The 22,717-nt window shown below is 36.7% G+C and overlaps 1 protein-coding gene and 1 long non-coding RNA gene across 3 annotated transcripts; one reads left to right on the forward strand and one right to left on the reverse strand.

Moving 5' to 3' along the window:
* The first annotated feature begins 1,270 nt into the window (after positions 1–1,270).
* ATP6V0D2 (ATPase H+ transporting V0 subunit d2) lies at positions 1,271–21,693 on the forward strand. 2 transcript variants are annotated; one of them, XM_064390740.1, is made up of 8 exons: positions 1,271–1,527; positions 8,704–8,875; positions 10,716–10,894; positions 13,606–13,685; positions 15,533–15,610; positions 18,810–18,986; positions 20,387–20,464; positions 20,984–21,693. In XM_064390740.1, exons 1-8 carry the CDS (start codon positions 1,398–1,400, stop codon positions 21,143–21,145), a joined length of 1,056 nt encoding a protein of 351 aa, XP_064246810.1. In that variant the 5' UTR covers positions 1,271–1,397; the 3' UTR covers positions 21,146–21,693. The 2 variants fall into 2 exon arrangements, with proteins under 2 accessions (XP_064246810.1, XP_064246816.1); XM_064390746.1 differs by lacking the exon at positions 1,271–1,527 and adding an exon at positions 8,209–8,430.
* LOC135281686 (uncharacterized) lies at positions 14,215–22,214 on the reverse strand. The gene is made up of 3 exons (XR_010348240.1): positions 22,094–22,214; positions 20,353–20,478; positions 14,215–14,405 (listed from the first exon to the last, which is right to left on the reverse strand). It is a non-coding gene; the product is annotated as an uncharacterized LOC135281686 (long non-coding RNA).
* Positions 22,215–22,717: the final 503 nt, after the last annotated feature.

Here is a 22,717-nt window from a genome sequence, read left to right on the forward strand (position 1 = left end):
GAAATGCTTTGTTTCTCTTGTCTAATAGGCCTAATCTGTCTCATTCTTCTTTAGCTGGGTTAACTCTGCAGTGCTAAGAACTGACTGACTTCAAACTGTAAACCCAGTGTATGAAGAGCAAACTCCAACATTGTTGACCCCACTGAACTTCCAACTAAATACAGTTTGCATGTCTGAGCACGTGATTTTTCTAAATGTCTAAATGCTGTCATTATTTCCCCTGCCATGGGTTACAGGTGGAATAATATCCAGCCAGAGACAATTTTAATTTGACCCTCAGGGTGCAGTTGTATTGCTCCCCTGGCTCAGCATAGCTGCTCATTGGCTCATGGTCACTTCTTGCCCACTGGAGGCTCCTGGCAAGCCAGCCAAGAAACCAGCCAGCCAGTGACCTTCCTAGAGGAGGTAGGCAGTGCCTGTTTTGGCAGCAAATATGCTGGCATCTTGTGCCTGGTTGTGTAGCTTTCCAAGCCAAGCTGTGCCAGGAGCAGCATGGTATAGACAGGAATCATCTGGTGAGTACCAAGGTCTCATCAGTTTCTCCCATCCCAGGACAGGGGAGAAGGTGTCATAATCACACCCTTGTCCCACCAGCTGCCAACTCACAACTCTTGCTGCAGTCACACTTCAGCACAAGGGTCAATAGACTAGCCATGGTGCATGCCTTCAGCCAACACAGTACACCAAACATGTTCACAGCTCTAAAAAATGAGTGTGTGTTTTTAGGTGTGGGTGGCACACTGGGACAAATTATGGCTTTGAGATAAGTTCTGGATACTGGCTTTCAAGGACAATGAAAGTCAAACCCTTCAAAAACCTTTCACCTTTGCACATCATCTAATGTTCACCCTAATTATTAGAAGGCTCTTATAATTCACATACATAATTGGTGATAGAGATGAGCAGCAGAAAATTTTCAGCAAGCAAAAATATTAAAAAAAGAAAGCAATACAGGGACACTACCAAACCATCTAAGCTCCTTGAATAGGCTATGCTCTGCCACAGACTACTATTTTACTGCAGAAATATTTCCTCTATAGGCATTCTCAGATAACTTCCTGTTTGTAATACAGTTTTATTCAAGGTTTGTAATGTGCTTTCTCAGGGGTTAAATCCTGTACTTCCTTTTTGGCTTCTCTTCCAACAATAACAGGTTCATTTTCTGGCTTTGACAGGAGGGAGTTGGATTTACTGGCTGGCTGTTGTGTAAGCATCAACTGTACTGGAACTGTAGTAGGAGCAAGAAACAGGAAGAAACCAGTTGGTAAAACACAATCATAGGCTGGCAGGAATTCCGTGACTATTTGTCACTCCTTCCAAAGAGGGGAAAAACAGTTGGTGGCAGATATTCAGTGCCATCAAGTACCCAGAAGAGAGATTAAATATCTTTTTTCTCCATGCCAGGATATTCAGAGTTTTACTTCAATGTGGACCATGGCTACTTGGAGGGTCTGGTCCGAGGGTTCAAAGCTGGGATCTTGACAAGTGCGGACTACGTCAATTTAGCACAATGTGAGACACTAGAAGGTAAGTCTGCTAGTTTATTTTATTCAGGAAGAAAGACTTTTGCTTAGGTGTTTGAAGAAGGGAAGGTAAAAGACTGAACTACTGAGAGTTTATCTTAAGCCCAGAGATAAGATGTCATTTGAAGAACTGTTCTGATATTTAAGTTAATGGCTTTCCATAGACTGTGATTTGTGTGCAGGCTGTAATTTGCTAAGCAATGCAGACAATGGGGCTTTCTGGTTTACTGATAAGGATTAGAAATCTCATCCACAGAGTTCTTATGGAGATTGGCAACCTTCTCCATTTTAGCCATGCCATAGAACAGTTCAGGTTTGGAACTTTCATACCATTTCAGCTGTATAAAACAGTTTCCAAAATCTTGTTAAAAGCTTGCTATTTGTCTCTGAGTTTCTCTATAAAATACATGATTTTAGTAATTTGTTACTTCCTGAATTTTAGGGCAGTGGTAAAGACTCTGCTTACCAGAAACAGAAAACTAGAAACTAGACTCCACACAGATAAAACTTAGGGAAAATAAGGAAGGAAAAAAAAAAAAAAAAAGAAAAGCTCTTTTCAAGGTGACTTTGCCACAGTAATAAAGAGAACACACAGTAGATTCCAAAACAGCTTTCTGTGGCCAAGACTGGTCACAGCCTGATGAAGACTGACTTGTACCAAAGAATCATATGACATACCTTTAGACACTTGGCAGGAAAAAATGCAACAGAAAGAAATCACCTCTCTAAAGGAACATAAAGTTCATTTTCCTGACTACAAAATGAAAGCTATGATTGTACACACAATTTCTATAACTTGCAGTCTATTAGATCACTTTGGAAAAGGAAGAAGGGGAATGAATAAGCTCACTCTATTTAAAGCTTTGGTTGATTTGTACATGCAGTAATGGGTTTGGAGTAAGAAAAAGGGAAGAATGATGATTCCCATATCCAACAGAGGTTTGAAGCTGTCTAAACTATTAATATAAGTAATAAGATAAATCTGGGAAGATTGCTTGCCATTCATCTCTCAGATCAAAACAATTACATTTAAAGAAATGCACGTAGATATTTACCTGTCTGCAGAATCAAGTTCCTCTTATAGGAATATGTTAAAGAAGAGTTTATCAGTATACTCAGTGGAATCTAGGCACTATTGAACAGACCAAGTGCATGTGTCTACTTCTGCTGATAACCTGGAGAGCTGTACTAGCTCTCTATTAAATACAGTGGCAGTTCAGACACACAGAACAGATGTATACAATCACTCTGAGAGCTGAAATCTATTCCTTATGTCAGCTGGACAAAATCAACTGTTTCTTTACCCCATTTGTTCCAGCATTTGTGATTTACGCAACTTAGAGACTCTAGAGAAATTCTTGGTATTGTATTTAATTGTTTAAGTGAAAAAGTCCTGCTGTATAAGGATACAGACTTCAGGAAAAGGTAACAGCTTCGAACATCTATAAAAGACACAAAGAACTAATTGGTAAAATAAGTAAACTCTGTTGTCACTTCACTTCTCCCTGCAGATGAGTTCCATAAATTATGTCATCCAAATCTTCATGAAGGAAAAAATTCCTGGTTGCTTCTGAATAAGAAGAAAATATATGGAGTTAAAAACATATAAGCAAAAGGGATTATTTGTACCCTTCACAAAAGAATACTTGCTCATGTTATGTTTAGAATAGCTAAAAAACCCCTAAATTTTAAGTCATGTTACGAGGAAGTTATTTACCACCATGAGGTAATTTTCAAACTTCAATATTTTTAAGAGCATGAAGCAGATTGACAGGTAACAAGAGAGAGATCAAAACCATTCTTAATTAAAATTTATAATAGGAAGAACAATTAGTTTATTTTTGAAACTTATTTTTTTCTAGTGTTCATTCAATTTTAGAATGCTAATTATTTCATCAATAAAAGCAGCAGCTTTCATCATCCCTCCTACAAGCACATCTCTACTACCCACTATCACTTCCCCTTTTTCTCTATTCAGCTACATCTCTCACCACTTTAACCTTTTTCGACTTTTTATACACAGCTAACAGATTCCCATTTACCTACCAAATATATTATTTATAATGAAAATATGAGAAATAGAAAAATAATGGATTTCTACATCATGGTAAACACACTTATTTCTCCGCACATGTAGGATGCTGTAATACTGAACAGTGCACCAAAACCACAGACCCCTATCTAAAGTAAATTTCTAAAGTAAATTTTATATATTATCTTTTATTTAAATTTGAAATATTCAGCATGAGGATTTGTGCTGTAGTAATGTGAGTTTGCTCAGCAGTGCCATCATGTCTTCACTGTAAAAGGTAATAAATTTACCCTATTCTGCATTCTGTGGCTTAGCACTACACCACAAAAAAAAAGCTTAAGCTAAAAACACTATAAATATGCTAAAACAAACAAGCAGAAAACAAAAATCAAAACCACTCAAAGTAACCCATAAACAGAAGAAAAAAGATCATTTAATTTCAAAGTGGTTTTGATACGTCTAGAGAGGAAACCATAAAATCACTACTGAAGAACCACAAGAAAACGGTAGATTAGTGCTTTACATCTGCTTGATAATCACAGAGCAAGTGTAAAAGCAAGATGGAAATTAAAAAAGAAGACTGCTAACAGAGTAATGATATTACTGTGTCCTCTCAATTCAGGGCCATACAGACAGGTGGACAGGCTTTCAGTTCCATTTAGACATCCTCTTTGGCTTGGTTGAACTATGATTTCCATGGAGTTACCTCATGGGCTGCATGCTACTGGTTTGGTCCTATGGCATCATCTGTTTCAAGGGAATGAGGTTCCCAGAGCAACCTTGCTGACAGTTTTGAAGTAGAATATGGGGTGTGGGAGTGTGGAGGTGTTTAAATGCAGTGTTTTGTTCTTCTCTTGCTTTTTTTCTGTGAGAGAAAGACTTCTGCTCTGTAGAAAGGAGGCTAGGTGACAGAAGGACAAGCATCTCAACTCTGGTCCTGACTCACTGCATCTGGTCCAGAATCACTGAAACAAGTTTACTTAACTTGCCAGAAGAGGGGCCTGCCAGCACATGGTGGCTGAAATAATAGTGTTACCTGAAAGAAAACTGCAGCTAGTTGGTTACTTATATCAAAGTGAGGGGTCAGACAAATTACCATGAATTTGACCAGGCTGGCACTTTATTAAAGTTCTCACAATACTCTTTCTTTCTTTCTGATCAGGATCTTTCCTGTCGTAACTGCATTAATCTTAAACTAGTCTCTGTGCATTAATTCCTTTTAGTCATACTTTGCTTAACTATGTGTGTTGGCTGTTCAGTTGTGAGCAAACTCACGTACTTATTTAAAGTCATATTTTGCCCATAAGTTGTTTTCCTGCATCTGATTTAATGAGGAAATAGACAATGCAGATGGATGGCAATAAAAATGAATGGATAACAGCTGAAATACAGGAATTTTCTTTCCTAGGGATCTTTAGGGCAAAGGCCAGAGTCTTGTGTAGGTCTCCAAGAGACCATGAGAAAAGAAGCAGCTAGCATCAATAAAAGGTTTTGGTGAACAGGAATGTCTGAGGCCCCCATAATGCTCAGCCATCTACTCCTGCTGAGTCACCAAGTCACATCACTAATGCAAGTGTCTGACAGTGATAGTTCCCAGGCCTTATTTATGCCAGCAGCAAAGAAAGGACTATAATTTAGGTCTACCAGTTCAGTCTCTGAGCTGCACTGAACTCTGTCTTGATGAGAGCTCTGATTATGACATTCCTGGTTGATATTATATGGTATTGGAACTTGTGGATGATTGTTTTGGCCAAGACCATGAGATAGAGTCAAATATTTTTTTATATAAGTATGCATGTTGGCATTTATTTGCTCAATTAAGTAAATGCATCTATAAAGCAGGCTGTGTAACTGCCAGGGTTTTAAACCAGCATTTCTGCGTATAACATTCCCTCCATAGCTTTTGGGAGATGGGTGAGGCCTTATAGTAAGGCATAGCTTATGAAGCCACTCAATCAATCAGAGAACTGAGGAACAGTAACAAAATCTTGTGAAACTGCCCTTGATCAGAAGAGTTTCTGATCTCCTTATGATGCTGTTAATCATACTTCAGAATGGTCAATACTTGGGGCTGATATTTGGGTCTGCTTTCAGTTAACCCCTGAAAAATACTATGTTTGAAAGGCATTTACACAGTGTGGCTAAAAGTAGATATCTCTGGTTCACCTGAAAAGGAATTGAGAAAAGTTGGAATTGAGCTCTGCATCTAACAAAGTACTATTATGTAATCTCAGCATATGTCAAGTATTTTTATACTCTTTGCAACAAAAAAAGAGAAAAGTAGGAATGAACAGTTCTCACAGGAAATGTAGATATAAAAACAAAATACTAATGAGCTTTTAAAAACTTGGTCTTACATAGACTAATTTATGGGTATAACTGCATTTTTATTTACCTCTTAGTCTTGCATACCTTTCCCTCTTTCTTCAATTGTGCTTTTTTTTCCCTATTCAGATCCTATTTCTCCTCTTCCTACATGAAAGTTAATACTGAAACTATGACTTTTTCTAAGTGTGTTATGTGATTTGATATGGATTTGATAAATAGGCTGTATTTATTGGATAAGGAACTGGCTGAGTGGTTGCATCTGGAGAGTAGTGGGCAGTGCCTCAAAGTCCAGACAGAGCTCAGTGCTGAGCGGTGTCCCTGAAGGGTCCTTTCTGGGACCAGTACCATTAGATATCTTCATCAGTGACACAGACAGTGGGATTGAGTGCACTGCCAACAGGTTTGCAGGTAGCACCAAACTGAGTGGTGCGGGTGACACCAAAGTGAGTGGTGCGGGTGACACCAAAGTGAGTGAGTGGTGCAGGTGACACAACTGAGGGACAGTGTGGAGACCCTGCGGGGGCATTCCCTAGTTTTGGGAGACACAAGAAGCTTTCCTTAAAAAGCTGTGAGACCCCATTGGCTCCTTCCCCTGTTCCTCTGTCAGTTCCTATATCCCTGAGCCACTCCTCCCTATTCCCTGATTAGCCCTCATTTTTGTACTGCCCAGAGACCAAGTTCACCCCCAGGCCTCTTGGGAGAGAGAAACTTAGTCTCTATATGAGTGGGTGCTGGGATCTGAACATCTCACCATGCAGCTGAATAAAAACATCTATGGATATTATGCAAAGGCCCTTTTTGCTTCCTTACCCTGGACTATACTAGCAGCAATCCAGCCTGCTACAGGACAGGACCCAGCAAAGCTGGAGAAGTGAGCCCATGGGAATCTCACGAGATTTAATGAGGCCAAGTATAAGGTCCTGCACCTGGGTTGGACAGTCCCTGCTATCAACACAGGCTGGGGCAAGAAGGAATTAAGAGCAGACCTGTGGAAAGGGACTTGGATGTCTACTACTCATGGACAAAATGTCAGACATGAACTGAAAACATGTCCTCACAGCCCAGAAAACCAACTGTATCCTGGGCTGCATCAAAGCATGGGAGGGAAATGGTTCTCCCCCTCTGCTCTGCCCTCGTGAGACCCCACCTGGAGCACTGTGTCCAGCTCCAGGGTCCCCAGCTCAGGAAGGACTTGGGCCTGTTGGACTGAGTCCAGAGTGGGGCCACAGAGAAGATAAGAGGGCTGGAGCATCTCTCCTGTGAGGAAAAGCTGAGACATTTGGGACTGTTGAGTCTGGAGAAGGTTCTAGGAAATCTTTATTGCCAACTTTCAGTACCTGAGGGGAGTTACAAGAAAGATAAAGACAAGTTTTTTAATAGGGTCTGTAGCAATAGGACAGGGGACAATGGTTTCAAACTAAAAGAGAAAAGATTCAGACAAAATATAAGGAAGAAATATTTTAAAAGGAGGGTGGTTAAACACTGGAAGAGGTTGCCTAGAGAGGCTGGAAACATTCATGGCCAGATTGGACAGGACTCTGAGCAACCTTGAGTGGCAGCCAACTTGCATAGAAGACTCTATGAAGTTTATCTCAGTGAGCTACAGTGCTAAATGTAGGAGTCTGCTTCACACTGTGCTAGTTCTTTTGCTTTAAGTCTCAGTGTAGGCAGCCTTACTGCATACTAAGTATACACATAGGGAAATAGGCAAAAGTAGCTACTGATCAATGCTTACCTTGCTAATGGCAAATTTACTTCCTTACAGGTACAACCTTATTTCCATCAGTGGGAGTGTTGCTGTCCTTTTCCCTAATTATCAGTTCAGATTTCACATAGAAATCTAATTATTATAAATGTCTAAATCATATAACAGAATCCCAATCTATAATTTAAAATAGCTTTAATATAGCATTTGAACGCAATTATGGATTGCAGTGGGGCCTTTTCTATAAGAAAACATTAAACTACTTTGAACAGCCAGAAATTATTCAAATGTTTTCTTATGCCTCATGGTAAAAAATGAGAAAAAAAATTGTCATAATAATTCTAGGATATCATGAAAGTTTATTTGAACTTTGTGGTCGAAACAACTCATTTTCCCCAGTCACCAGGGTTGAGAGCTCAAACAGAAAATGTCACAATGACCCAAGTGTCTGGAACAACTTCTTAGGATTTGCTAGTAGCAGCCATAAATCAGTGAAAGCCAAACCAGAAATGCTAAGAGAATGTAAACTCTCCCCTTTCAAGTGCTCCACTGCAGAATCCATTTGGAGTCCAGAATGTGTGCCAGGCAAGATGTGTTTTCTTCTCTTCTTCAGGCAGCCTGATAGCAGCAGATTATAATCTTAGTTCAGATTTAGATGTTTCACGGGAATATTTAAGATTTTACCAAAGTTAAAGGATTATTCCTATTAATGCAAAACATCCATGAGAGTGCAGCAGACACAACAACTGATGCATTATAATGGTGCAAATCAGTGAAATCGAAACATTGAACAAACCTGATGAGGGAGGGACTACAGACAGTAGGGAGTAACAGCCTATCTGGTATGTCTGAAAATGAAAGCTGATGGTGAAACTTCTGACAAAGGCATAAATTATTTGTTCTTTCCTACAGTATGTAGAAAGTCTTACTGGTAGAAGGCAGTACAAATTTGCATCAATTTTGCATTTACACTGTATTATAGCTATGCAAAAAACTTTTCAATAGAGTATGATCAGTTGCTTAATATAAAAATGTATTAGAAATTTAATTTAAAAAAATTGGTTGCAGACAATATGACAGTTTATTCTCATGATCTTTCCTGAATTTAATTACAGATCTGAAGTTACATCTACAGACTACAGACTATGGCAATTTCTTGGCTAATGAAACTGGCCCTCTCACTGTTTCCACCATTGATGAAAAACTGAAAACAAAACTACTCACAGAATTTCATTACTTTAGAAACCATGCTTTTGAACCACTTGCCACTTTTCTGAATTTTGTCACGTAAGTAATATTACCACATAGCTTACCACACAGTAATAAAATAGCTTACCACACAGAAAAAGCAGTTAGAATAGTGTAAATGTGACATATTGGAATTTCTATTAAGTTTTAAAACCAGCAAATTTACTTTGATACTGCTGCATTTGCATGCTTTACTTGCTAATATAAATTCTGAAACTGTATGTGTATATGAAGAGCTGTTGTCTTTGCAGCTAATTATTTTAAAGAACAGAAACAGTTTTCTTTATGTGAACAGTGGCAGAAGAAGTGGTAGAGATTAATTAATTTGAAAAACTACATTTGGGAGGGGGGTTATGGTTCATGCAAGATTAACAATTTCATGGTGCACAGGGAAGTGATTTAATTCCTAGGCATGTGGCAAATTGTAGACCTTTTTTAAAGGGGCAAAGACAACACTTCCTACACCTGTCGTAATTTTTATGCTATTTGAACCAAATAAATAAAAAACAGGAGGACTTTATATGGCATATTGTAAGGTACTTAGATCCAAGTAGCTTTATTTGAAAGGTCAGCAGCTGTTCGACGGCAGATGAAGAGAAAGCTCTGATCTCAATACCATCATAAATAGATGAAACTTGAAAATGAATGACTTAAACAATTTTAAGAACAGGGATCTGCTTTATAACAGTATAACAACATGGATTAGCAAAATAGCAGCATGATATTTTACCTAACTATTTACTCCCCTTGATCTTATTCTTTTAATATATTTTAAAATAAACAATTAACTGTTAAACTAACTTTCAAGGAGCATTTTTATTATAACAGTAAAAAAGAAAGTATCACCTTTTTTTTTCTGGTCATGTGTAGCTGACCACTTTTAGGCTAATATATTAACTGGATCTTAAAGGCTGCCCTAGGATGCCTGTGGACATGCAATGTTTGCATTTGGTTTCAGGGAAATAAAAACTGAAGCATGAAAGTTTTGGCAGTTCTTTTCTCACACTCATTGACATAAATGTATAGATGTGTATGCACAGCCTTTGCCCACTGTTGTTTTTGTTAAATAACAGATACACTGGTTAAAGACGTTTCACACAAATCATTGAACTACATTCCACCAGATCCTCAAGCCCTCTTTACATATTTTGAGTGAGAACATATAAATCTCTGTATGTTTCTAGCTGTGTTCTTAGTCAACAATGCAAACTCAAGACTGGCATTCAAGTGAATAGTGTTCCCATTTCTGAGTCACTGACAAGACTCTTTTTAGCCCCTTTGATACTAAAGCTAGTATGAAGCTGATAGAAAACTTCTACTCAAAAGAAAACTTTAAGTAATAGAGAAGAAATCTGTAAGAACCCCTTCTTAGCTCCCTCATGGGAAGATGTTTTAAACTGAGTGAGAAGAAAACTTAAGATGGGACATTGCATGAAGTCTGCAGTTTTAGTGCCGAGATCCTCATGTACTTTTTTTTCCAGATGGTATATACGAAATAAAAAAATCCCAAACTTGAAAAGTTGCTAGCTCAGGTGATTTGCTTTGAATACCATTCATTGTCACTCGTTACAGTGAATCTACATTTCTCAGATGTTATGTTTATTACAGTCATGTGTCAGTACCACCTTCATTAAAAATGTCCATTTTCTAAATCAGTCATATCAATCAAGTATCAAACAGGTTTAAAACTAGTGCTGTGTTATCTACTTACTATTGAAAAACTTCTGTTGATTTTTGATGACCTATTGGTTCAGAATGAACATGCATTCTGATAATAATTTGGTATTGTGGCTAATTTTCAAAAATTTTTTGTTTTTATTTTTTCAAGAGAAAGTTGATGATAAAAGTAATTTATTTTTACTTTTTTTTTCCAATACAGATACAGCTATATGATTGACAACGTAATTCTTTTAATAACTGGCACATTACATCAGCGACCCATAGCTGAACTTGTTCCCAAGTGCCATCCATTGGGAAGCTTTGAGCAAATGGAAGCAGTCAGCATTGCCTCAAACCCCACTGAACTCTTCAATGCAATTTTGGTTGACACACCATTAGGTAAAAACACTAATTTTTTTTTTTTTTTTTGTCTCAAAACTACAAATCCTGTATTCTTTTAGAACAGGATGTTTCCCACTGGATGTGCTGTGTTTTGTTAACACAAATCTTGAATTGTAGATCAAGAACATGTGAAGTGGTGTTCAGGACATATTCTATTAAAATGTATCAATAGCTTCTATATCCACCTTGGATAGCAGACTCAGAAAAAAACATGTTACTCAAGAAGTGCAATGTATATCTTTTCTTTTCAAAGTAGTCACTGATTTAAAACATATATATTTTTATTTCAACACCTACATTATATTAAAAAATATGTCTTCAGTAAGGATCAAGCAGACAGCTACTAATAAATATTAGCTGTTGTGGCAGAACCCAGATTCCCTCTTGAGATTTTGGCATGGTTCAAATATAAAGAAAAGTCCTATTCTGAAGAACTAAATCTAAGCGCAAAGCAGGGTAAAGTTTGGGAATGTCACATTATGAAATTAAGATGAAACTCTGCTCAATATGGTGCAGCAGGCAACACGAACAAAACCTAATAGCCTGTGAAGGGCACTGAGAATAGGACAGAACTGGATGTATTTGAATGTATATGAAATCATTATGTGCCCTCATCTTCAGTACTGTGAGGGGTTTTTGCTTCTCAAAAAGGTATGATAGATTGGCCCCAGACAGAAAAAAATTTCCACCCAGCCACTTGCTCACCCCCTACTCTCAGCACAATGAGAGGGAGAAAAAAGGTGGAAAAAATAGATTGTGAGTTGAGATCACCCACAAAGTACTGTTGCAGGCAAACCAGACTAAATCTGTGGGGAAATTAACTTGATTTATTACTGATTTGTATATGTATGACATATTTAATTACTGATCCAGATATAAGGAAACAGAAAATAATGAAACATTTAGGGGAGAAACCTGGGGGAAAATACCTTTCCTCCATCCTTTTTTGCTCTATGCCAGGCTTCTCTTCTCTACCCCCCTGTTATACCCACAGGTTACACTGCATCCCTCCAGACAGGCAGGGCAGTCCCAAGGGGCAGGGGGAGTTTAGAGCCATAGAATCATAGACTGGTTTGGGTAGGAAGTGAGATAAAAGATCATCTAGCTCCAACCCATCTGCCATGGGCAAGGACACCTTCCACTAGACCAGGTTGCTCAGAGCCCCATCCAACCAGGCCTTGGATAATTCCAGGGATGGGGCATCCACAACTTCCCTGAGCAACCTATTCCTGTCTCATCATCCTCACAGTAAAGAATTTCTTCCTAACATATAATGTAAAATTACCCTCTTTCAGTTTAAAGCCGTTCCCCATTGTTCTATCATTACATGCCCTGGTAAAAAGTCCCAGTTTGTTTTTCAGGTAGGTGCCCTTCAGATACACCTGCTCGACTGAGGGGCTGGGCTGTGCCTGTGGTGGGTCCCAGCTGGAGCTGCCTATGTCCAGCACAGCACAGTCCTGCCTTTCCCTCACAGCGGCCACCCTGAAGCACACTCCCATCAGTGCCTGGGCACTGGCACACTGTACAGTGAAATCTGAGAAGGGACAGAGCAGGACAGCTAAAATGAACAGTGCTGCCATGTGTAGACAGACTAAAAAGTCCAAACTGCAGTTTGGAGTGGACAAAGCTGATGAGAGACATGGACATGGTTTACAAATTCCTTAGAGCAGCGGTTTGTTCACAGTGAGTTATGAACTGCTGCTTACCAAATCCTTCATAAGACCAAGTGCCAGCAGAAAACTAGTTCTAAAAGGTAAACAAAACCACTGCTTTCACAGAGCTGGTAGCAAATTTCTGGATTTTTTTTTTTTTATAAACTAGTTCATAAAAGAAGAGAGTGTTATCAACTCTTTAAAGTCATGGGACAAATTTGTGTGCGATAGATCTATAAGGAGATACTGAAGGGAACTCTCAGGGCTACACTTCCTGGTATTCTCCATTCAAAATCTGGATGCTGCAAAAGTAGGAAAGGATAAGACCACAAAACATGGCCAGGTTCACATCTTCTCTGTAAATACCATCTTCCATTGCCACTGCTTGGGAAAGCACTTTTTCATATGGTACTGCTCTGCCCCACTGGGATAGCTCAGCAACAGCAAGAGACACACGTTGGTTATGAATATCATATTTTTTTAAATGGTCCAACTGCACAAGTGAAATTCATCCACTGCCTCCCCGCTCAAAAGCTTACTCTTTAGTCAGTTCTGCTGAGGACCCATAAGCACAGATGGTCAAGGTCAAAGCATGTGCCCTTTATGAGCTGCAACCTGTTGCCTTTCCCACACTACATACGCAAAGAAGAAAAGGGAAAATAGGAAAAAGGATTCTCCTTAACAATTGCAGAATACCTGCATGATTTCAGACAAAAATTATTTTTCATGTCCCTCACTAGAAAATCTCCATAATAACCAAACTATATACTTTAGAGAAGATTAGGTCTTTCATTAGCATTCCCATTTGATTCTCCCTAGAGACATGGATTCTGCCTGCAGCACTGATTGATTCCCCTTACTGCAGATTCTCATTAAAACGGAGAGGATAGGAGGATAAGGGGAAAATCAAGCGGATTTTTCTTCCTCTCTTTTATATCACCCTTTCTTGTACAACAGAACCCTCGGATCTTTGTTCACACACTAGTGAGCAATAGACAGGAGATGCATATTATCAGCATGCAGATTTATACTGCTATGTTATAACTCTGCTTTCAGCTGCTTTTTTTCAAGACTGCCTGTCTGAAAACGACCTGGATGAAATGAACATTGAAATAATGCGCAACAAACTGTACAAGGCAAGTCTTTGCAACAAAACGATAATATTTGGGGTTTATCAAATGCCTCAGCAAAGCAGGTCAGTATAATTAACCCTGTTTTATAGATGGGGAAACAGAAGTCTGGTGAGATAAAGCAAGCTGTCTGAGGTCATCTGGTAGATTTCAAGTCCAGGAATGAAACCCAGCTGTTTCCATTTCTACTCCACTGTTTGGGGACCTTTCAAATTTTAGGTCTGCATCTAAATTCTAATTTAATATCTCATTAATGAAAATGATCTAGATGTCAGGCTAATATCCAGATCCAGATTTGTTTATGAATAACTCAGCCACCATGAGAACTCTTAGATCCTAAGTGAGCCTAGGCAGGCTTTTGGCTAACATTTATCTTTATTTATATAAGGAAGATGCGATTTGAAAGGGTCTAATGGTTTTGAGTCTAGCTAACACGATTTTTACTTAGGGATTTTGTATAATTTTCTTCCTTTAAAAATAATTTTTAGCATTGTTACAGCACAGTGCTGCAAGGATATGCATTTAATATGAGCCTCGCATTTTCAAAGTATTTTACAAATCTTAGCACCCAGGTCACTGCTCTTACAATAGTCTCTTTGAAGTTTATACATACTCCAATCCATCAATGGTACTTCTTGGCATATTCTCTTCAAAATCTTTATCATCTTTCTTTCACAGTGGATTCCCCAGATTGCAGGAAGTATTTTTTACAGTGATCTGATTGCACTAGGGGAAAAGAAAGAAAATTCTGTTTGTCTTACAAATGATATTTATAAATTCCAAAGTCAATTTTTAATTCTTAAAACGTTTACTAATTCTCTCATTCGATACAACATCAATTATGCCTACGTATATTATTTTTAATGTATTTTAATTCTTTCACAGTACTGCTATACTAGACACTTTTTCCAATTTGGTAACATACATATTTGATTCTGTGTGGATGTCCATATATTAACACTTATCAAATCTATGTTTTTTTTCTTTTTGCGCATCTGAGCATTGGGGGGACCATTCTGCAAACACTATTAAATTATTAATAGATAATTTCTCCTTTACTTCAGCTGTCAATGTGATCAATTGCTTCTGCTCTACTATCAGATAGTACCATACAGAATCTAATGCATAATTCTATGCCGTAGATCCCTCTTGAGATGTCTCTACTTAAAATTCACTTAATTGCATAGCTAGTGACAGCTCCTAACAAGATTGTGTGAAGTTGTAGGAAATGTATTTTAACATAAATGTTCTCTAATACAGTATTTTGGGAGATTGAGAGGCAGGCAGAACAGCATCTCTGAGATATTTAGTGTCCTTTCTGCACAGGTATTTTGAAATGGGTGCAGATGCCAGAATCTTTAATAGACCAGAGGGCTCTGCAGACCAGTATTACAGAAGCTTTGTCTGCTTCTGTCCTAATCCAGGGTTTAGGGTAGAGCAGCAGGGATTAGTTTGTGTATCCTCATCCTGCTGGCCCAACAGCCGTGGCATACGCCCAAATCCCCTCCTCCACACACTATAAATGAAGAGTTTCCTTTAGCCATCTGCTTATTATGCAGTGGAAGCTCAATGGAGCTCAAAAAGTTTCTCCTTTAGAGAGCAAGTAAAACATAATATTTTCTTATTACAATTTTTGAAAACATTTAATCTCAAGTTGTAAAAACAAGACATCTGCATTTGAATATTTCAACTTTCATTTGAACTAAGTAATTAAGCACATACTTAAAATCTAAATTCATAGGTGGAATTAGCAAAGTTAATAGAAGTATTTAAAAATGAGGTTCATAGCTATGTGCAATCCTGGTCCAGGTCTTAAGCAGCATTTAAAATATTTCTCTTCTTCTTTCATGTAGTCTTACCTTGAGGCATTTTATAAGTTTTGTGAAAAACAAGGTGGTACTACAGCAGAAATAATGAGACCTATTCTTGAGGTAAGAAATATTCAGTCTTTTTATATTAAAGTACTCCTCAATGTTGTCATAATTGTCTCATTTTGTTTTTCCTGTTCAATTTCTCTCCATTTGCAAAGGTAGCTGTGAAATGTTTGCTTCTCCTCTAAATATACTTCTTTTTTCTAAGATGTAATGAATACACTTATTCAAGGATGACTTTTACCTTTTTACTAGAAAAGCAGCTAGACCATTACTAAGGAGGAGCCAGTCACAGTTAACATTTTTCTGTATAAGAGAACAGAACAGAAGAAACGGTTCACTAATCTCAACCTGTTGCCCTTTAACATTTCTCTCCATTACGTATAATACTCAAAAATGTTGACTATTGAGTTTGGGATAGCAAAAGCCTGACATTACTGTCTATTTACTAATCAATAATTTTCCAGCTTCATGGCACTGCTATGTTTGTTTACTCTCCTATTAAAATTAGTGATTGTGGTTAGAGTTCAGTGGCCTTTGGAATTAGTGTCATATAAAAAAAGTAGAACATTCTGTGTTATATTTTTGTGTCAACTCAGCAAAGTTTAATATTTTTTTCCATGGCATACAAAGTTCCTAATATCCTCCCATCAAAGCATACATGCAGTTAGCGAATGATATTTTTGTCCCTGTTATTTTAATAAAAAATGCAGAAGTTGCTAAAATTGAATTCTCAGCATTCAGGTCCCCTTTTCTTGTTTTTCTCACTTAGTCTATCACAATTCTTTGGAGAGGCTGACAGCCAGACCACCCACTTGCTTCCAGGAGTCTTTTTTCTGGATAAGCAATTTTACACCCTGGAAACCAAAAAAAATTCACTGAGGTCTGATGACATCATACTGAAAATTTGCATTTAGAAGAGAGATAATAGCACTAGGAGCTCATTCCTCAGGGAAGAATGTGTCTGAATTACATTTTACAAAATAATGTCCTAAAAGGGATTGCAATTTCCTATTTTAATTAAGCAGGTCACAATGTTTCAATTTATGCTCTAAAATGTTCCTAATCAAGTTAAATTAAATAGAAATTAAGTATTTTGACTTTTCTTTTTTTTTTTTTAAATAAAAATCAAGAGACTGGCTGGCATAGTTGATTCAGACTTTTTCAGAAAGTTTGTTTTTAAATAGAAATTCATGCTCCCTGGAGATTACTTACTAATGGTAGTTTAAGCATGTGGTAAAACTCCCTTTATATCAGTGGTAACAATTTAGCCTATGATAAGCTTCTTTAAAATCCCTATCTAATGTCAATCAGCCAGGAGGATAAACTTTTCTATAGAAGATTTCCTTTTCTATAACATTTTATTAACCTGAAGAGACACAGAACACACTGCTAATGGTCGGATTCACAAAACCCCACAAGTTGAATTATTCAAATGAATACTTGCTATTTATTTTGTAATCTTATATGTAAGACTACCAACCTGACCCTACGGATGAGGCTGAGGTATTCAGCTCCCCAACTCCTTGACTATCACATATAGTGCCAAACTTCCATATTAAGAGTACTGATGATCTCTTTTCCAATGTGGCACACACACACTGCATATTTAGCCCTGAATCTGGCAAGAAACTGCAGGACTGCACTGCACTGCATCTAAAGCTGTGTCTGTTAGCACGACCCCATGCTAAATTCTGAACCAGCAGTCTCCCACGTGCAAACATTCGCTAAGGAAATGGTCATCCTCTGACTTCACCTCCACCTGCAACAATCAGATGAACTGTCCCCAAGTAATTGCCTCATGGCCTTACTCTCTGTGGAGACCCTCATGTGCCAATAATTTGATGAATTGAGAGGTCTGAATGGATGGGAGTTATCCTAAAAATTCTCTCAAACTGGAAGCCACCAGAAGCAGAACTCCCACCTGCTACCATTAGTTGCAATTGCTTCTAACATTTTCTACCAACAAAATATTACACATCTAACAGCTAGATTCTACCTGGCTTTAACAAGTTAAAAAAAGAAAACATTTGTCCTTCTAAAATTGTTTCAGTAGGTCTGATAGGTTTATTTTTATTAATTAGGGAAATGAAGTTTGGCCCTGTTATTCATTAGCTAGAAATCTTTTCAAGCATGCTTATTTTCTTCTCATTACTTTACTGTTTACTCCTTTTTCCTTACTGTGAAGTCAGTGCCAGCGAGTAGTGAGTTCCTGTTATTGTGTGTTCCCATACACAAGAGTAGATGTGAATACATGTTTTTGCTAAAGTGGCAGATTAGTGTTGCAAATGCAGCCTTATTATTCAAATGGAAAGAGCACCTCTCTGCTTAAACTATCTCAAATATTCACAGCATAAGAAACTTTGTAAGCCACCTAAAATGTGCATATACTATATATACTTCATTTTCCCTGTGTAATCCCTGCAATTAGCAAGGGCTCTGCTGTTCTTAAAATATGAAAGAAAGGAATAAAAGAAAGAACTAAAACCATAGTCAATTTAGATCTCAAGACAGAAGATTGTTTTTATTTACTACTGCATTTTTAAGTCATACTGTAAGAATAGTAAGTGAAATTTTGCCTTGTACAAAATAAGAACCTGAGATCTAGACATTGGATTGCCTTTCAGTCTACTGCTGCAGTGAAAATACAGATACTACTGGCATTTAAACCTGACAGAAGAAATATAGCCTTTTTTTCTATGTACTAAAAATTAACCGTTATTTGAAACACTTAACTTTAACTTAGCAAGTAAATTGTCTCCTCCTCCTTATCAAATTATCATTTTAAATATGTGCATTGAGAAACATTTTTTTAGGATTTTCATTCAACTTTTACTATCAACAGCACTTTGAGTTATGGGAAGTACTATTGATTCTTCGTTCTTTCCTTTATTAGTTTTATTTATAAGATGATTGCATAATCTTACATGAGAGTGTGTGAAGATATTTTTTCTTGTCAACATCTGGGTAACTAAGCAGGGAAATGAGGAAGCAGCAGAAATTATATTTTTAGAACAAAAATCACAGAATAAAAACTGTAGTTGCAAAATCCTGTTTGATTTTCTAGTTAAAATTTAATGCATATTTTCAAAGAAGAATTTACAGTTATAAAAATAAGGTATGTTTCCAATGCTCCCAAGTAGAATTAAAAAAAAAATAAATACATAGTTGACTTACTAAAAAACCTCAGGATAGCCCCACCCTAATTTAGAAAGAGATGTCTAATAACACCTCTTTATTCTTTGTTTTGCATATTAAGTTTGAGGCAGACAGACGTGCTTTTATCATCACCATTAATTCATTTGGCACTGAGCTGAGTAAAGATGACCGAGAGAAGCTGTATCCAACCTGTGGAAAACTTTATCCAGAAGGCTTACACCTGTTGGCCAATGCAGATGACTACGAGCAAGTGAAGTGTGTTGCAGAATACTATGCAGTATGTAAACTAATTTATTAAAACAAAAAGCCAGTGTAAAAATAGTTAACATCTCCTGACATCAGCAAAATTTTTAAGAGTATACACATAAGTTAAAAGAATTTTCAAGAGAGGAAAAAAATCAGCAGAGGTACTAAAGTTCCCATAAAAAATGTGTATGAGATCAAAGACTTTTGATATGAAGAGATAAGATTAAGATAAGACATTATTACATTAGTGCAGTACAAAGTTCCTCTTACAAGGATGTTTAAGTAAGAGCAAATCACATCTAGTAAATAAAACTCTTACTACTCCATTAATTCTCCCCAAATTGAGTTTCACTTCATTGCTTCTGCCTCCAAGATTTTGGAGCATAGCCATACAACATTTTAAACTGAGCTGACCAAACAATTCATGTCACAGATTAGTCAAACCTGATTTATTGTCAGTATGCCATAAAAATTCCCTTCTCAAACATTTTCTCTAAATCACTAACTGATTCAAAGAACAAGATGAAAATGTTAATATTAAATATTAAAGTTAAAATATGCAAGTATTGCTGTTATTAAAGATTAATTAATCTCCAACACTTGATCTATGAATTAACTGCTGTACTCTAACTATAATATTTAAGCTACCGCTAAGTAGGCACACAGAAAATGTCTGGTATATTGCTTTTTTGACAAAAAAACCCACAAAGGTGGAACTGTACATCTGCTCCCATGCATAGGCAGAACATTTTAATCATGAGTTACCATGTCAGTGAGGTATGAAGCAAGACTGATCATGAGATGGTGGGTTATTTAGGTGAATTTGGGAACCATTGCAGTAGACCTCTACTGTACTCGTACTTTAAGGGAAAAACAAACCAAACACACAGAGAAGGAAATTACACAGAAATGTAACACCTAAGAAATCAAGTCAAATGTATGTGCAAAGGATATTCCAGGATTACAAATCTGACTAATGGATTTGGATACAATATTAATGCAGGTAAAGCAAATCCAGCTGACTAGGAAATAAAAGGAACAGCCATGTGATGATCAGAGTTCAGTGTTTTGGCTCCATTTAGAGCTCTGGCTCTGATGGATACTATTTGTACAAGAAGTTCAGTGCTCTCTGCCCAAAGGAGTGAAAGGTCACATGTCATTCCACAATAAGTCTCTTTTAGTGCCTTCAGCAAATTAATTTAAATTGTTGGAAAAGATGATAAGAAATACAGGAACAAATCTTATTTTGCTTTCTTTTGCTGATCATATGCTTTTAAATTTTGATTTATGTAGAATTGTAATCTATACAGGAGGTCCTCTATACAGAAAGATTACGTAATGAAGATTAATTTACAAAGTAATGTAAGGTGTCTGTGCTGCAAAGAATTCAAAAGTACCTTATTTCCATGGAGTGGTTGTCTGTGCTTTTAGGAATACAAAGCTGTGTTTGAAGGTGTAGGGAGTGGCACTGGAGAAAAGACACTGGAAGACGCATTTTTTGAACATGAGGTAAAACTTCTAACCTTAAAATACAAAAATTACTGTTAATCACATGGAATAATAGTTAAAACAAGAATGAGGTACCAGGCTTTTGATTCTGCTATACTGCTTTCTATTCAAGAACATGGATTTTTGATGACTGTCAACATTTGGCTGAATCAAAATAGAAGAATTTAACTTTTTAAGTAAAATTAATCCTATAACAATATTCTGAAGACTTTTTACAGAGCTATCAATCCTGATAGCCTATCCAAAATCTCTCATAAACACCACTTAATTAAATTTCTTTTGAGTAATCTACTAGAGAAAGTATTTCACCACTGTCTTTTATTTCTTGTAATATTGCTGTAGTCTATTACCAAAATTATTCCACAGATGACATTTCAATTATACTGATACTCAAGAGATTGCTAAATAGAATCATAGTTGCAAAGCTGCAAGAAATCTTGAACATAAAAGCTACCACATAAAAATCCCATTCACCTTCCTTGATATTTTATCATAACACTTGTTTCATCTTTTCTACAGGTAAAGCTGAATGTGCTTGCATTCAACAACCAGTTTCATTTTGGAGTATTTTATGCCTATGTGAAGTTAAAGGAACAAGAATGCAGGAATATTGTATGGATTGCTGAATGCATTTCTCAAAGACACAGAACCAAAATTAACAACTACATTCCAATTTTCTAAATCTGAGAATCTATAATGCTTGAAAAGATGCATCATTTCATAGAAAAGAAGAAAAATCTTATTTCAAAAATTAACTCTTATCAGATGTTTTAAATTGTATTAATGAGTCTCCTTACATACATTGCCGTAGGAAAAAAGGTAATGCAATTAGAGATGCAAGCACTTCATAAGAAATACTAATGGGTTTATTCACAAATTTGTTGGTAGATTTGTTCCCCACTGTGCCTATTTTAATTTAATTGATCAATAAATACCTCCTGCAATGTCTTACATATATACTCTTTCACTTTTGTGGAACCAAGATTTGTATCACTGACTTTTGAAAAGCTCTTTAATGGCCTTTTTTTAAAAAATTAATGTTCTTCTCAAAGGGCCAATTAAACCACTACTTCTATCTCACAAGGGCTTTCTCACGGCATATAGATTGTATGAAGGACTTAATACACAAATAAGAGAGAAACTCTGAGATTGTCCTTAACAAATCTGAAGAAAAAGCTTTCTGATCTTAACTCTCTGCAACGAAATGTAAATAAAGTAACTTCAGTATCACTAAACTGTTTTTATTTCTTCCATTATGGTCAGATGAGGAGCACCCTAAGTGTCAAACAATGGGGGTCTGATCTAGTCCACAGCAATAAACATATCCCCTCCCAGCACACCAAAGAATTGTCTTTATGTATGCACTAGAGAAGATTATGAAACATGAATGAAAATGCCAACCAAGTCTGTATCAGTTTTACATCAGACACAAACAACACCAGCTCTGAGCTATTTGAGGACCTGGCTAGGATCAGTAACTAAAAATAGAGGGAACAGTTGAAACCAGATTGTAGCAGGACAAGATTAATTCTGACGAAGAAAAAGGGAGGATTGTGAAAGCTGTATAGACATTCTGCCTTCCTACTTTATTCAAAGAATTTGCCCTTTTATCTTTCAAACAGGTCATACCTTGATTTTCTGCATGACTTCCCAGTTTCAGGCTGCACAACAGCAAATATCACTCTTCAGCTGGCTGTTCCTCCAGTAAATATGATACAGAAATACAATCCATTTCCTGCTGAGTAGACAAAAAAAATATATCTGATGTCAACATCTCAGAATTATAGAAAAAATATTCAGGCATCATGATCTTAAAAATTGAGACATAACATAGCTCTCTCTATAATATGTAAATGTACACATGCATTCATACATAAAAAGTAATAAACTTTGTGAGTTTTTTATAAAACCATACTTCTTGAATGGCAAATAACACCAAAGGGCCATATCCCAGAACATCCTATACTCATTTAATGCAGAATTGAGATTATTTTAATACTTTGCTTAATTGTGAATACCAAACAACCTTATATTATTACTTTAAAAAAATTTCATAGGTTAATTTAGAAATAATTTATTATGAATTTAGAAGAATTGACTAAAATTAATAAGTGTATAAGACAAGAATACAAGTCTTATTTCTCTATTAAGGTATATATCTTTAGTAGATCCAGCAATTCTTAAAAAAATAAAAATGAACAAAACAAAAAAAGAATATATTTCCAAGTCTAATCTGTGATCAGTGCTGTCATA

The sequence above is a fragment of the Passer domesticus genome, chromosome 1 (assembly GCF_036417665.1).
Source record: "Passer domesticus isolate bPasDom1 chromosome 1, bPasDom1.hap1, whole genome shotgun sequence".
NCBI lineage: Eukaryota > Metazoa > Chordata > Aves > Passeriformes > Passeridae > Passer > Passer domesticus.

Excerpts from the sequence above, each read along its gene's own strand:
- ATP6V0D2 (XM_064390740.1), top strand. The coding sequence starts at position 1,398 with ATGCCAGGATATTCAGAGTTTTACTTCAATGTGGACCATGGCTACTTG. Across the intron at positions 10,895-13,605 it reads TTTGGTTGACACACCATTAG|CTGCTTTTTTTCAAGACTGC; the intron begins GTAAAAACACTA and ends CTCTGCTTTCAG. Across the intron at positions 18,987-20,386 it reads GTGTTGCAGAATACTATGCA|GAATACAAAGCTGTGTTTGA; the intron begins GTATGTAAACTA and ends CTGTGCTTTTAG.